This window comes from Heptranchias perlo, unplaced genomic scaffold (genome assembly GCF_035084215.1).
Source record: "Heptranchias perlo isolate sHepPer1 unplaced genomic scaffold, sHepPer1.hap1 HAP1_SCAFFOLD_160, whole genome shotgun sequence".
Taxonomy (NCBI): Eukaryota; Metazoa; Chordata; class Chondrichthyes; order Hexanchiformes; family Hexanchidae; genus Heptranchias; species Heptranchias perlo.
The window spans coordinates 317511-329776 of NW_027138859.1; the positions used below are offsets into that span (position 1 = coordinate 317511).

At 44.5% G+C, this 12266-nt stretch overlaps 1 protein-coding gene across 1 annotated transcript in view; it reads right to left on the reverse strand.

The window, feature by feature from the left end:
- si:ch211-126j24.1 (phosphofurin acidic cluster sorting protein 2) overlaps nt 1-12266 on the reverse strand; it is a gene marked incomplete at its 3' end in the record, with an annotated part of 536875 nt that overhangs the window by 314700 nt on the left and 209909 nt on the right. Inside the window, exon 2 of the mRNA XM_067977559.1 lies at nt 4065-4152. Coding sequence (XP_067833660.1) covers nt 4065-4152 — 88 coding nt within the window. The remainder of the gene's footprint in view (nt 1-4064; nt 4153-12266) is intronic.

The window sequence follows — 12266 nt, forward strand, 5'->3', positions numbered from 1 at the left end:
GCACCAGAACTAGCTGGCCTCCTGGCCAAGTTATTCCAGTGCAGCTACGACACTGGCAATGTGTATGTGTGACTTGGAGAGGAACTTGGCAGTGATGGTGTTTCCACGACTTTGTAGCACTTGTCCTACTCGGTGGTAGAGGTCGCAGGGCTGGGAGGTGCCACTGAAGTAACTTTGGTGAGTTGCTGTGGTGCATCTGTATGCCTAAGTGTGTCCTATCCGCAAAAAGCAGGACAAGTCTAACCTGGCCAATTGCCACCCGATCAACCTCCTCCCAATTATCAGTAAAGTGATGGAAGGAGTCATCAACAGTGCAATCAAGTTGACACCCATTCGTCAATAACCTGCTCACTGATGCTCAGTTTGGGTTCTACACGTAAGCCCACCAGTGAACAAAAGCTATCTGTTTTTAATATAACGGGTCATTTGCTGGCTTTCTCTGCCTTCCGGATGTCTCTGCCTCTCTCTCTCTGTTTTTTTTTCTGTTTGTTTTTTTTTTGTTCACTGTATATTCGGGGGCTCTGTAGGTAACACCTCTCTGTCTGAACACAGTGATTGCCTTGGCAACAGGCAGTTGCAAAGACTATCTGTAATCACCGTGTATTGTTCTGTGATTTATAAATGCGTAGGTTTCAAGGAGTTCCTGACATTTACCTGAGGAAGGAGGAAGCCTCCGAAAGCTTGTAAATTTCAAATAAAATCGTTGGACTATAACTTGGTGTTGTAAAATTGTTTACAATTGGGTTCCACTAGAACCAGTCAGCTCCTGACCCCACCACAGCCTTGATCCAGACATGGACACGAGCTGAATACCAGAAGAGACATGACCAGCTGCCCCTGACGTCAAGGCAGCATTTAACCAAGTTTGGCACCAAGGAACACTGCAAAAAATTAGATCTATGGGGGTCAACGGGTAAACCCTTCAGTGGCTGGAGTTATATCTGATATACAGGAAGATGGTTGTGTTGAAGTAACTTTGGTGAGTTGCTGCAGTGCATCTGTAGATAGTACATACTGCAGCCACAGTGCGCTGGTGGTGGAGAGGGTCGATATTGAGTCCAGTGGCAAGGGCACCAATCGAGATGGTGTTAAGCTTTTTGAGTGTTTTGGCTGCACCATCAAGGGAGCAGTGATAATTCCATCAATCTCCTTTGAGGGGTCAGGAGGTAAGCCACTTATCGCAGAGTGCCCAGCTTCTAACCTGCTTTTGTTGCCACGGTGTTGATATGACTGGTTCAGTTCACCTTCAGGTAAATAGCGAACCCCCGTGATGGTAATGGGGGACTTGGCGATGGCGATGCTGTTGAAAGTTAGAGGGAGGTAATTGGGCCTATTCTGTTTGGGGCTACTCAGTGGTGCAAATGTTACCTGCTACTTGTCAGCCCAAGCCTGGATATTATCCAGGTCCTGCTGTAGGCTGGCATGGGCTGTTTCATTATCGGAGGAGGTGTGAATGGAGTCATAGAGTCATAGAGTTATACAGCACGGATAGAGGCCCTTCGGCCCATCGTGTCCGCGCCGGCCATCAGCCCTGTCTACTCTAATCCCATATTCCAGCATTTGGTCCGTAGCCTTGTATGCTATGGCATTTCAAGTGCTCATCCAAATGCTTCTTGAATGTTGTGAGGGTTCCTGCCTCCACAACCCTTTCAGGCAGTGAGTTCCAGACTCCAACCACCCTCTGGGTGAAAAAGTTCTTTCTCAAATCCCCTCTAAACCTCCCGCCTTTTACCTTGAATCTATGTCCCCTTGTTATAGTACCCTCAACGAAGGGAAAAAGCTCCTTAGGGAAAAGCTCCGAAGGGAAAAAGCTGGACACTGTAGAATTGTCAGTGAAAACCCCACTCCTATGAAGTGCCTTGGGATGTTTTTCAACATTAAAAGTGCTATGTGAATGTGGATTGGTGTTGTTATGACAAAGGGAAGGCTGTTGATGATGCAGCTCAAGATGCTTGGGCCAAGGACACTACCCTGAGGAACTCCAGCAGTTGGGCGGGCACGATTGGCCTCTGACAACCACGACCATCCTCCTGTATAACTCTAACCACTGAAGGGTTTACCCATTGATTCCCATAGATCTCATTTTGAATAATGTGTCTGGTTTTTGTGACAGAGATTCTGGGGAGAGATTCAAGTGCTGTATGCAGCACACAGAGGCGCCACAAACCCTGATGTTAGAGGTCTGCGTTATGATAAGATTGGAGAAATCTGGGATTTTCAACCTTGAAAGAGGGATCTGAGTGCTGCTCACATGATAATAAAAGTCATGACTTCAACCTAAATTATGACAGTAGAACAAGGGGACACAGGTTCAAACTAATAAAAGACAATTTTAAGATTGATATTAGGAAGCTCTTCACACAAAGAATGATTCATTGTGAAATAGATTCTGGGTAGACTAGTGGAAGCTTCATTTTCTGCGAAACAACATCAAAACTGCAATGTTAAAGGTAAGATGCAGGTTTGCACTCACAACTAACTCCCCATGCAGTGAATTCCTCATCTCAATCATCTTAAACACATCATTGTCACTTCTCCTAAAAGTAATTGTCAGAATATATTCTAAAGTTGATTAACATTTGTCAATCCAGTAAGTATATTGGCTAAAGCTTCTTCACTCAGATAATTTGGCACCAGAATTCAGTCTCCTCTGATGGGTTTTATTTGGTATGGCAAGATGTTCATTACAGGATTAGTAGTAAGAGCAAGACAAATAGATGCAATAAAGAATCATTACAATCATTGGAACATACACAAATTGCAATTCTGAGAGAATGAACATAAGCGAGTAACAGACAACATGCACGCAACTGATATGCAAAATGCGACTGACTGAAAAGGGTGCGTAGCCTCTAAATGTTTGCTCCCTTACGACCTTTCTGTTTCTGTATCTCTCAACTACTACACTCATTCCTAAAATAGTTGAATAGGTAGAACCGATTAGAGACTTCAGGACATAGACAGATTTGCAGAATGGGCAAACAGGTGGAAGATGCAATATAATGTGTACAGTAATACATTTTGGTAGCAAACACCAGCAATGGGAGTATAAACTCAATGGAAAGACACTGAGGACAAGTAGAAACAGACCAACCTAGGGGTGCAAATACATCATTCCTTGTAAGGGTGAGTGCAGGAAGACAAAGCCTTAAAAAGGCCAACAATATTTTCCGTTGCATAGAGTGCAAGAGCAAATTATTTGTGTTAAATTTGTACATTAGGCTGACAGGGTTTATCTTTCACAGCTCTCCTCACTATTTGCCAACCTGCCTACTTTTGAGTCATCAGCAAATTTTGACATTGTACTCCCCGTGCCCAAGTCCAAATCTTCATGTAGATCGAACCCAGTAATGACCCCTTCCATCTCTTCTCTAATATAGCTCTGTTGTCCTTCTTAAACATGGGAATTAAATCAAACTGCTTCCAGTCTGACTGAATCTCCTCGTTGTTTATTGACTCCCTCAAAATGACAGTCAGTGCTTCAAAAATCTCATCTTTTGTCTCTCTGAATACCCTGTGGTACAGTTTATCTGTCCAGGAAATGTATTGCTTGTCAGCTGCTTCATCCTATATAGAACCTATGTTTTGTTAATGTCAAAGCCCTGGAGATTTTGGATGGGAGACTATTAGTGACTTGAAATGTTAAAAAAACCCTCCAACAAACAGCCATTCAGCACTGAGCAACTTTTGTTCATCCTCATTTTCAACTGAATTTTGATCCTTAGGGATTTCATTTCCTTGCTGACGACCCTCTCGTGTTACAGAGAGAATGTTTTGATGATATGATTTGCATCTTCTCTTATGTCCTATTTCAGTTCTCTCTTGACACCTTAATCTCTTTTTTTGAACTGCTTCGGTATCACTATATATTCAGACCAGTGGTTGCCCTCTCCCATCTCCATACAAGCCTTATAAATCTTAATTTTTTCCTAATCCCTCTTTTAATTTCCCTGTTCATTTATTTTGGAGCAATTTTGTTACTGTTTCCCCGTTGCACTTATGACAAATGAAATACTAAATTACGGCCTCATGTCTCCTCTCTTTAAAGTAGATGAAGTACTTACCTGGATTTTAACTGCAATTACCACAGAGTTAAGGTCCTTATCGAGTTCCCTCAGTACAGTCAGCTTCTTTAGTGTCAGGCTGCACAACCTAAGAAGAGATGAAGAGGACTTAATTATAATTAAATTATAATTAATTAGGCATTTCTAATGAGACCCATTTCAGCACAAGGATATGGTAACTTACAATAATTAATGTATCATCTGAAGTAATAATCATGGGAGCACAAGAGGGCACCACACCGTACTGTAATCAGTCCTTTCACACAGGGCACCACACCGTACTGTAATCAGTCTTTTCACACACGGGGCACCACACAGTACTGTAATCAGTCCTTTCACACAGGACATCACACAGTACTGTAATCAATTCTTTCATAGAGGGCACCACACAGTACTGTAATCAGTCTTTTCACACACGGGGCACCACACAGTACTGTAATCAATCCTTTCACACAGTACTGTAATCAGTCTTTTCACACAGGGCACCACACCGTACTGTAATCAGTCCTTTCACACAGGGCACCACACCGTACTGTAATCAGTCCTTTCACACAGGGCACCACACCGTACTGTAATCAGTCCTTTCACACAGGGCACCAGACCGTACTGTAATCAGTCTTTTCACACACGGGGCACCACACAGTACTGTAATCAGTCCTTTCACACAGGACATCACACCGTACTGTAATCAGTCCTTTCACACAGGGCACCACACAGTACTGTAATCAGTCTTTTCACACACGGGGCACCACACAGTACTGTAATCAATCCTTTCATACAGGGCACCACACAGTTCTGTAATCAGTCCATTCACACAGTACTGTAATCAGTCTTTTCACACAGTACAGTAATCAATCCTTTCATACAGGGCACCACACAGTTCTGTAATCAGTCCTTTCACACAGTACTGTAATCAGTCTTTTCACACAGTTCTGTAATCAATCCTTTCATACAGGGCACCACACAGTTCTGTAATCAGTCCTTTCACACAGTACTGTAATCAGTCTTTTCACGCACAGAGCACCACACAGTACTATAATCAATCCTTTCATACAGGGCACCACACAGTTCTGTAATCAGTCTTTTCACACATAGGGCACCACACAGTACTGTAATCAGTCCTTTCACACACAGGGCACCACACAGTACTGTAATCAGTCCTTTCACACAGGGCACCACACAGTACTGTAATCAGTCCTTTCACACAGGGCACCACACAGTACTGTAATCAGTCCTTTCACACAGAGCACCACACAGTTCTGTAATCAGTCCTTTCACACAGTACTGTAATCAGTCTTTTCACACAGGGCACCACACCGTACTGTAATCAGTCCTTTCACACAGGGCACCACACCGTACTGTAATCAGTCCTTTCACACAGGGCACCACACCGTACTGTAATCAGTCCTTTCACACAGGGCACCAGACCGTACTGTAATCAGTCTTTTCACACACGGGGCACCACACAGTACTGTAATCAGTCCTTTCACACAGGACATCACACCGTACTGTAATCAGTCCTTTCACACAGGGCACCACACAGTACTGTAATCAGTCTTTTCACACACGGGGCACCACACAGTACTGTAATCAATCCTTTCATAGAGGGCACCACACAGTTCTGTAATCAGTCCATTCACACAGTACTGTAATCAGTCTTTTCACACAGTACAGTAATCAATCCTTTCATACAGGGCACCACACAGTTCTGTAATCAGTCCTTTCACACAGTACTGTAATCAGTCTTTTCACGCACAGAGCACCACACAGTACTATAATCAATCCTTTCATACAGGGCACCACACAGTTCTGTAATCAGTCTTTTCACACACAGGGCACCACACAGTACTGTAATCAGTTCTTTCACACACAGGGCACCACACAGTACTGTAATCAGTCCTTTCACATAGGGCACCACACAGTACTGTAATCAGTCCTGTCACACAGAGCACCACACAGTACTGTAATCAGTCCTTTCACACACAGGGCACCACACAGTACTGTAATCAGTCCTTTCACACACAGGGCACCACACAGTACTGTAATCAGTCCTTTCACACAGAGCACCACACAGTACCGTAATTAGTCCTTTCACACACAGGGCACTACACAGTACTGTAATCAGTCCTTTCACACACGGAGCACCACACAGTACTGTAATCAGTCCTTTCACACACAGCGCACCACACAGTACTGTAATCAGTCCTTTCACACAGGACACCACACAGTACTGTAATAAGTCCTTTCACACAGGACACCACACAGTACTATAATCAGTCCTTTCTCACAGGACACCACACAGTACTGTAATCAGTCCTTTCACACACGGGGCACCACACAGTACTGTAATCGGTCCTTTCACACAGGACACCACTCGGTACTGTAATCAGTCCTTTCACACAGGACGCCACACCGTACTGTAATCAGTCCTTTCTCACAGGACACCACACAGTACTGTAATCAGTCCTTTCACACAGCGCACCACACAGTTCTGTAATCAGTCTTTTCACACACGGGGCACCACACAGTACTGTAATCAGTCCTTTCACACACAGGACACCACACAGTACTGTAATCAATCCTTTCACACACAGAGCACCACACAGTACTGTAATCAGTCCTTTCACACACAGAGCACCACACAGTACTGTAATCAGTTCTTTCACACACAGGGCACCACACAGTACTGTAATCAGTCCTTTCACATAGGGCACCACACAGTACTGTAATCAGTCCTGTCACACAGAGCACCACACAGTACTGTAATCAGTCCTTTCACACACAGGGTACCACACAGTACTGTAATCAGTCCTTTCACACACAGGGCACCACACAGTTCTGTAATCAGTCCTTTCACACAGTACTGTAATCAGTCCTTTCACACACAGAGCACCACACAGTACTGTAATCAGTCCTTTCGCATAGGGCACCACTCGGTACTGTAATCAGTCCTTTCACACAGGACACCACACCGTACTGTAATCAGTCCTTTCTCACAGGACACCACACCGTACTGTAATCAGTCCTTTCACACAGAGCACCACACAGTACTGTAATCAGTCCTTTCACACAGGACACCACACCGTACTGTAATCAGTCCTTTCACACAGGACACCACACAGTACTGTAATCAGTCCTTTCACACAGAGCACCACACAGTACTGTAATCAGTCCTTTCTCACAGGACACCACACAGTACTGTAATCAGTCCTTTCTCACAGGACACCACACCGTACTGTAATCAGTCCTTTCACACAGGACACCACACCGTACTGTAATCAGTCCTTTCTCACAGGACACCACACAGTACTGTAATCAGTCCTTTCACACAGAGCACCACACAGTACTGTAATCAGTCCTTTCACACAGGACACCACTCGGTACTGTAATCAGTCTTTTCACATAGTACTGATTACAGCACTGTGTGGTGCCCTGTGTGAAAAGACTGATTTCTCCATGAAACTTTGAACGACTGCCGAGTACACTGGAGGTTGCCATGAGCATTCAAAACACTCACCATTCTATCGTGCTTTGTCAGGAGCAAACATTTAGTCAAGTGCAGCCTACACCTTGACTTCACATAGCCAACTCCTTCAAAATGTAAAGATCTTTTCTACTCCAGTATTCTACATCATACCTGGAAACTGTCACTCAGCAACTACCTAGGACTGACAAGGCCCTTCTTGTACAATGAATTACCATGATTGGTGTTATGCAGATGGGCACAATAACCTTTTTTACACACAAGATCACGCAAAAATTGTTATGTCATCATTAAGTTTATGGGTACTTTCATTTGAAAGAAAAAGATCTGATAAAAAAAAGCTTTCTTGGCAACTTGTGAAGTCATTTGCCAGCTCTTGGGAGGTTAAAAATGTGGCAAAAAATGAAGGGTCACAGAAAAATAACAAGCAATTACAACAGCAAGGGAACTATTCTAAGCTACTTTTTTAAAGCAGAAAATGTAAACAATTTTGTTTTCTGAACTCTGCAATAGTCCTAATATAAAAATATCCCAAAGCTGCAATTACACGACAAGCCTCATTAACTAAATGCAATAACATGCCCCTGGAGCCAGGCAGATCGAGAAACCTCCAGGTCACTGAGTTAATAAAAACAGCTGGATCTGCAGTGGCTGCCCGCTGTGGGTTTCAGGACAGAATTCTGTGCAATTATGATAATAAAGCCGATCCTGTCTTCAGTGATGTTAGTGAAACACAAGTTTAGTGAATCCATTTCGCTTTGCGAATCTCATGTTAATGCTGAAAGAAATTTAGGGAGTCATAGCAGGAGAGCCCTACCCTGTTACAGAGTAAACAGACTCAAATTCTGCATGGGTCAAAGCAAATGGGGCCAAAGACATGGATCTATGGGGTGCTAACACATTGCAACAGGGAGCAATAGCTTCTAACATGGGAAATCCATGCTGCTTTTCTGGCACTGTCCAATGAAGCCTGGGAATAATTCAAAGCTAAGACAGCATAGCTGATGGCTGGCTATCAACTGGGGAGGGGAAGGGGAAGTGAAAAAAAGAATAGCGTGATTTTAGATTTGAACTTATTACATTATTGATTGTATTCTATAGGCCACCAACCAGTGGGAAGGATATAGAGGAGCAAATTTGCAGGGAAATTACAGAGAGGTGCAAGAACTATGGAGTAATGATAATGGGGGACTTCAACTATCCTAATATAGACTGGGATAATAATAGTGTAAAAGGCAAAGAGGGGGAGGAACTTCTGAAGTGTGTTCAGGAGAACTTTCTTGATCAGTATGTTTCTGGCCCAATGAGGAAGGAGACATTGCTGGATCTGGGTCTGGGGAATGAGGTGGGTCAAGTGGAGCAAGTGTCAGTGGGGGAACATTTAGGGACCAGTGATCATAGTGTCATAAGGTTTAGATTAGTTATGAAAAACGATAAGAAGCAATTTGGAGTAAAAATATTTAATTGGAGGAGGGCCAGTTTCAGTGGGTGGAGAAAGGATCTGGCCCGGGTAAATTGGAATCAAAGACTGACAGGCGAAACTGTAATCGAACAATGGGCGGCCTTTAAAGAGGAGATGGTTCAGTTACAGTCGAGGTACATTCCCACGAGGGGGAAATGAAGGGCAACCAAAGCCAGAGCTCTCTGGAAAAAGATAGAGAGTAAGATGAAGCAGAAAAAGGGGGCATATGACAGATGTCAGGTTGATAATACAAGTGAGAACAAGGCTGAATATAGAAAGTACAGAGGGGAAGTGAAAAAGGAAATAAGAAGGGCAATGAGAGAGAATGAGAATAGACTGGCAGCTAACATAAAAGGGAATCCAAAAGTCTGCCAAAGGCATATAAATAGTAAACAGGTAGTAAGAGGAGGGGTGGGGCCGATTAGGGACCAAAAAGGAAATCTACGCATGGAGGCAGAGGGCACGGCTGAGGTACTAAATGAGTTTTTTTTTATATTCGTTCATGGGATGTGGGCATCACTGGCAAGGCCAGCATTTATTGCCCATCACTAATCGCCCTTGAGAAGGTGGTGGTGAGCCGCCTTCTTGAACCGCTGCAGTCCGTGTGGTGAAGGTTCTCCCACAGTGCTGTTAGGAAGGGAGTTCCAGGATTTTGACCCAGCGACGATGAAGGAACGGCGATATATTTCCAAGTCGGGATGGTGTGTGACTTGGAGGGGAACGTGCAGGTGGTGTTGATCCCATGTGCCTGCTGCCCTTGTTCTTCGAGGTGTTAGAGGTCGCGGGTTTGGGAGGTGCTGTCGAAGAAGCCTTGGCGAGTTGCTGCAGTGCATCCTGTGGATGGTACACACTGCAGCCACTGTGCGCCGGTGATGAAGGGAGTGAATGTTTAGGGTGGTGGATGGTGTGCCAATCAAGCAGGCTGCTTTATCCTGGATGGTGTCGAGCTTCTTGAGTGTTGTTGGAGCTGCACTCATCCAGGCAAGTGGAGAGTATTCCATCACTCTCCTGACTTGTGCCTTGCAGATGGTGGAAAGGCTTTGGGGAGTCAGGAGATTAGTCACTCGCCACAGAATACCCAGCCTCTGACCTGCTCTTGTAGCCACAGTATTTATGTGGCTGGTCCAGATTAAGTTTCTGGTCAATGGTGACCCCCAGGATGTTGATGGTGGGAGATTCGGCGATGCTAATGTCGTTGAATGTCAAGGGGAGGTGGTTAGACTCTCTCTTGTTGGCGATGGTCATTGCCTGGCACTTGTCTGGCATGAATGTTACTTGCCACTCATCAGCCCAAGCCTGGATGTTGTTCAGGTCTTGCTGCATGCGGGCACGGACTGCTTCGTTATCTGAGGGGTTGCGAATGGAACTGAACATTGTGCAATCATCAGCGAACATCCCCATTTCTGACCTTATGATGGAGGGAAGGTCATTGATGAAGCAGCTGAAGATGGTCGGGCCTAGGACACTGCCCTGAGGAACTCCTGCAGCAATGTCCTGGGGCTGAGATGATTGGCCTCCAACAACCACTACCATCTTCCTTTGTGCTAGGTATGACTCCAACCACTGGAGAGTTTTCCCCTAATTCCCATTGACTTCAATTTTACTAGGGCTCCTTGGTGCCACATTCGGTCAAATGCTGCCTTGATGTCAAGCGCAGTCACTCTCACCTCACCTCTGGAATTCAGCTCTTTTTTTCATGCTTGGACCAAGGCTGTAATGAGGTCTGGAGCTGAGTGGTCCTGTCGGAACACAAACTGAGCATCAGTGAGCAGGTTATTGGTGAGTAAGTGCCGCTTGACAGTGCTGTCGACAACACCTTCCATCACTTTGCTGATGATTGAGAGTAGACTGATGGGTTGGTAATTGGCCGGATTGGATTTGTCCAGCTTTCTGTGGACAGGACATACCTGGGTAATTTTCCACATTGTCGGGTCGATGCCAGTGTTGGAAATGTACTGGAACAGTTTGGCTAGAGGCGCAGCTAGTTCTGGAGGACGTTGAGTACTTTGCATCTGTCTTTGCCAAAGTCACAATAAAAGGAGGTAGTTGAGATACTGGATGGGCTAAAAATTGATAAAGAGGAGGTACTACAAATGCTGGCTGTACTTAAAGTAGATAAGTCACCCGGCTCGGATGGGATGCATCCTAGGTTGCTGAGGGAAGGGTGGAAATTGCAGAGGTGATGGCCATAATCTTTCAATCCTCCTTAGATACGGGGGTGGTGCCAGAAGACTAGAGAATTTCAAATGATACAGAAAAGGGTGTAAGGATAAACCCGGTAACTACATGCCAGGCAGTTTAACCTCGGCGATGGGGAAGTTTTTAGAAACGATAATCTGGGACAAAATTAATAGTCACTTGGACAAGAGTAGATTAATAAAGGAAAGTCAGCATGGATTTGTTAAAGGCAAATCGTGTTTAACTAACTTGATTGAGCTTTTTGATGAGGTAACAGAGAGCATTGATGAGGGCAATGCAGTTGATATGTATATGGACTTTCAATAGGTGTTTGATAAAGTATCACATAATAGGCTTGTCAGCAAAATTGAAGCCCATGGAATAAAAGGGGCAGCGGCAGCATGGATACGAAATTCACTAATTGACAGGAAACAGAGATTGGTGGTAAACAGTTGTTTTCCGGACTGGAGGAAGGTGTACAGTGGTGTTCCCCAGGGGTCAGTGCTGGGACCACTACTTTTTTTGATATATATTAATGACTTGGACTTGGGTGTACAGGGCACAATTTCAAAATTTGCAGATGACACAAAACTTGGAAGTGTAGTGAACAGTGAGGAGGATAGTGATAGACTTCAAGAGGATATAGACAGGCTGGTGGAATGGGCAGACACGTGGCAGATGAAATTTAACGCAGAGAAGTGCGAAGTGATACATTTTGGCAGAAAGAATGAGACGAGACATTATAAACTAAATGGTACAATTCTAAAGGGGGTGCAGGAACAGAGAGACCTGGGGTATATGTGCACAAATCTTTGAAGGTGACAGGACAGGTTGAAAAAGCGGTTAAAGATGCATACGGGGTCCTAGGCTTTATAAGTAGAGGCAGAGTACAAAAGCAAGGAAGTAATATTGAACCTTTATAAAACACTGGCTCATCCACAGTTGGAGTATTGTGTCCAATTTTGGGCACCGCACTTTAGGAAAGATGTGAAGGCCTTAGAGAGGGTGCAGAAGAGATTTACTAGAATGGTTCCAGGGATGAGGGACTTCAGTTCCAAGGAGAAGCTGGGGTTGTTCT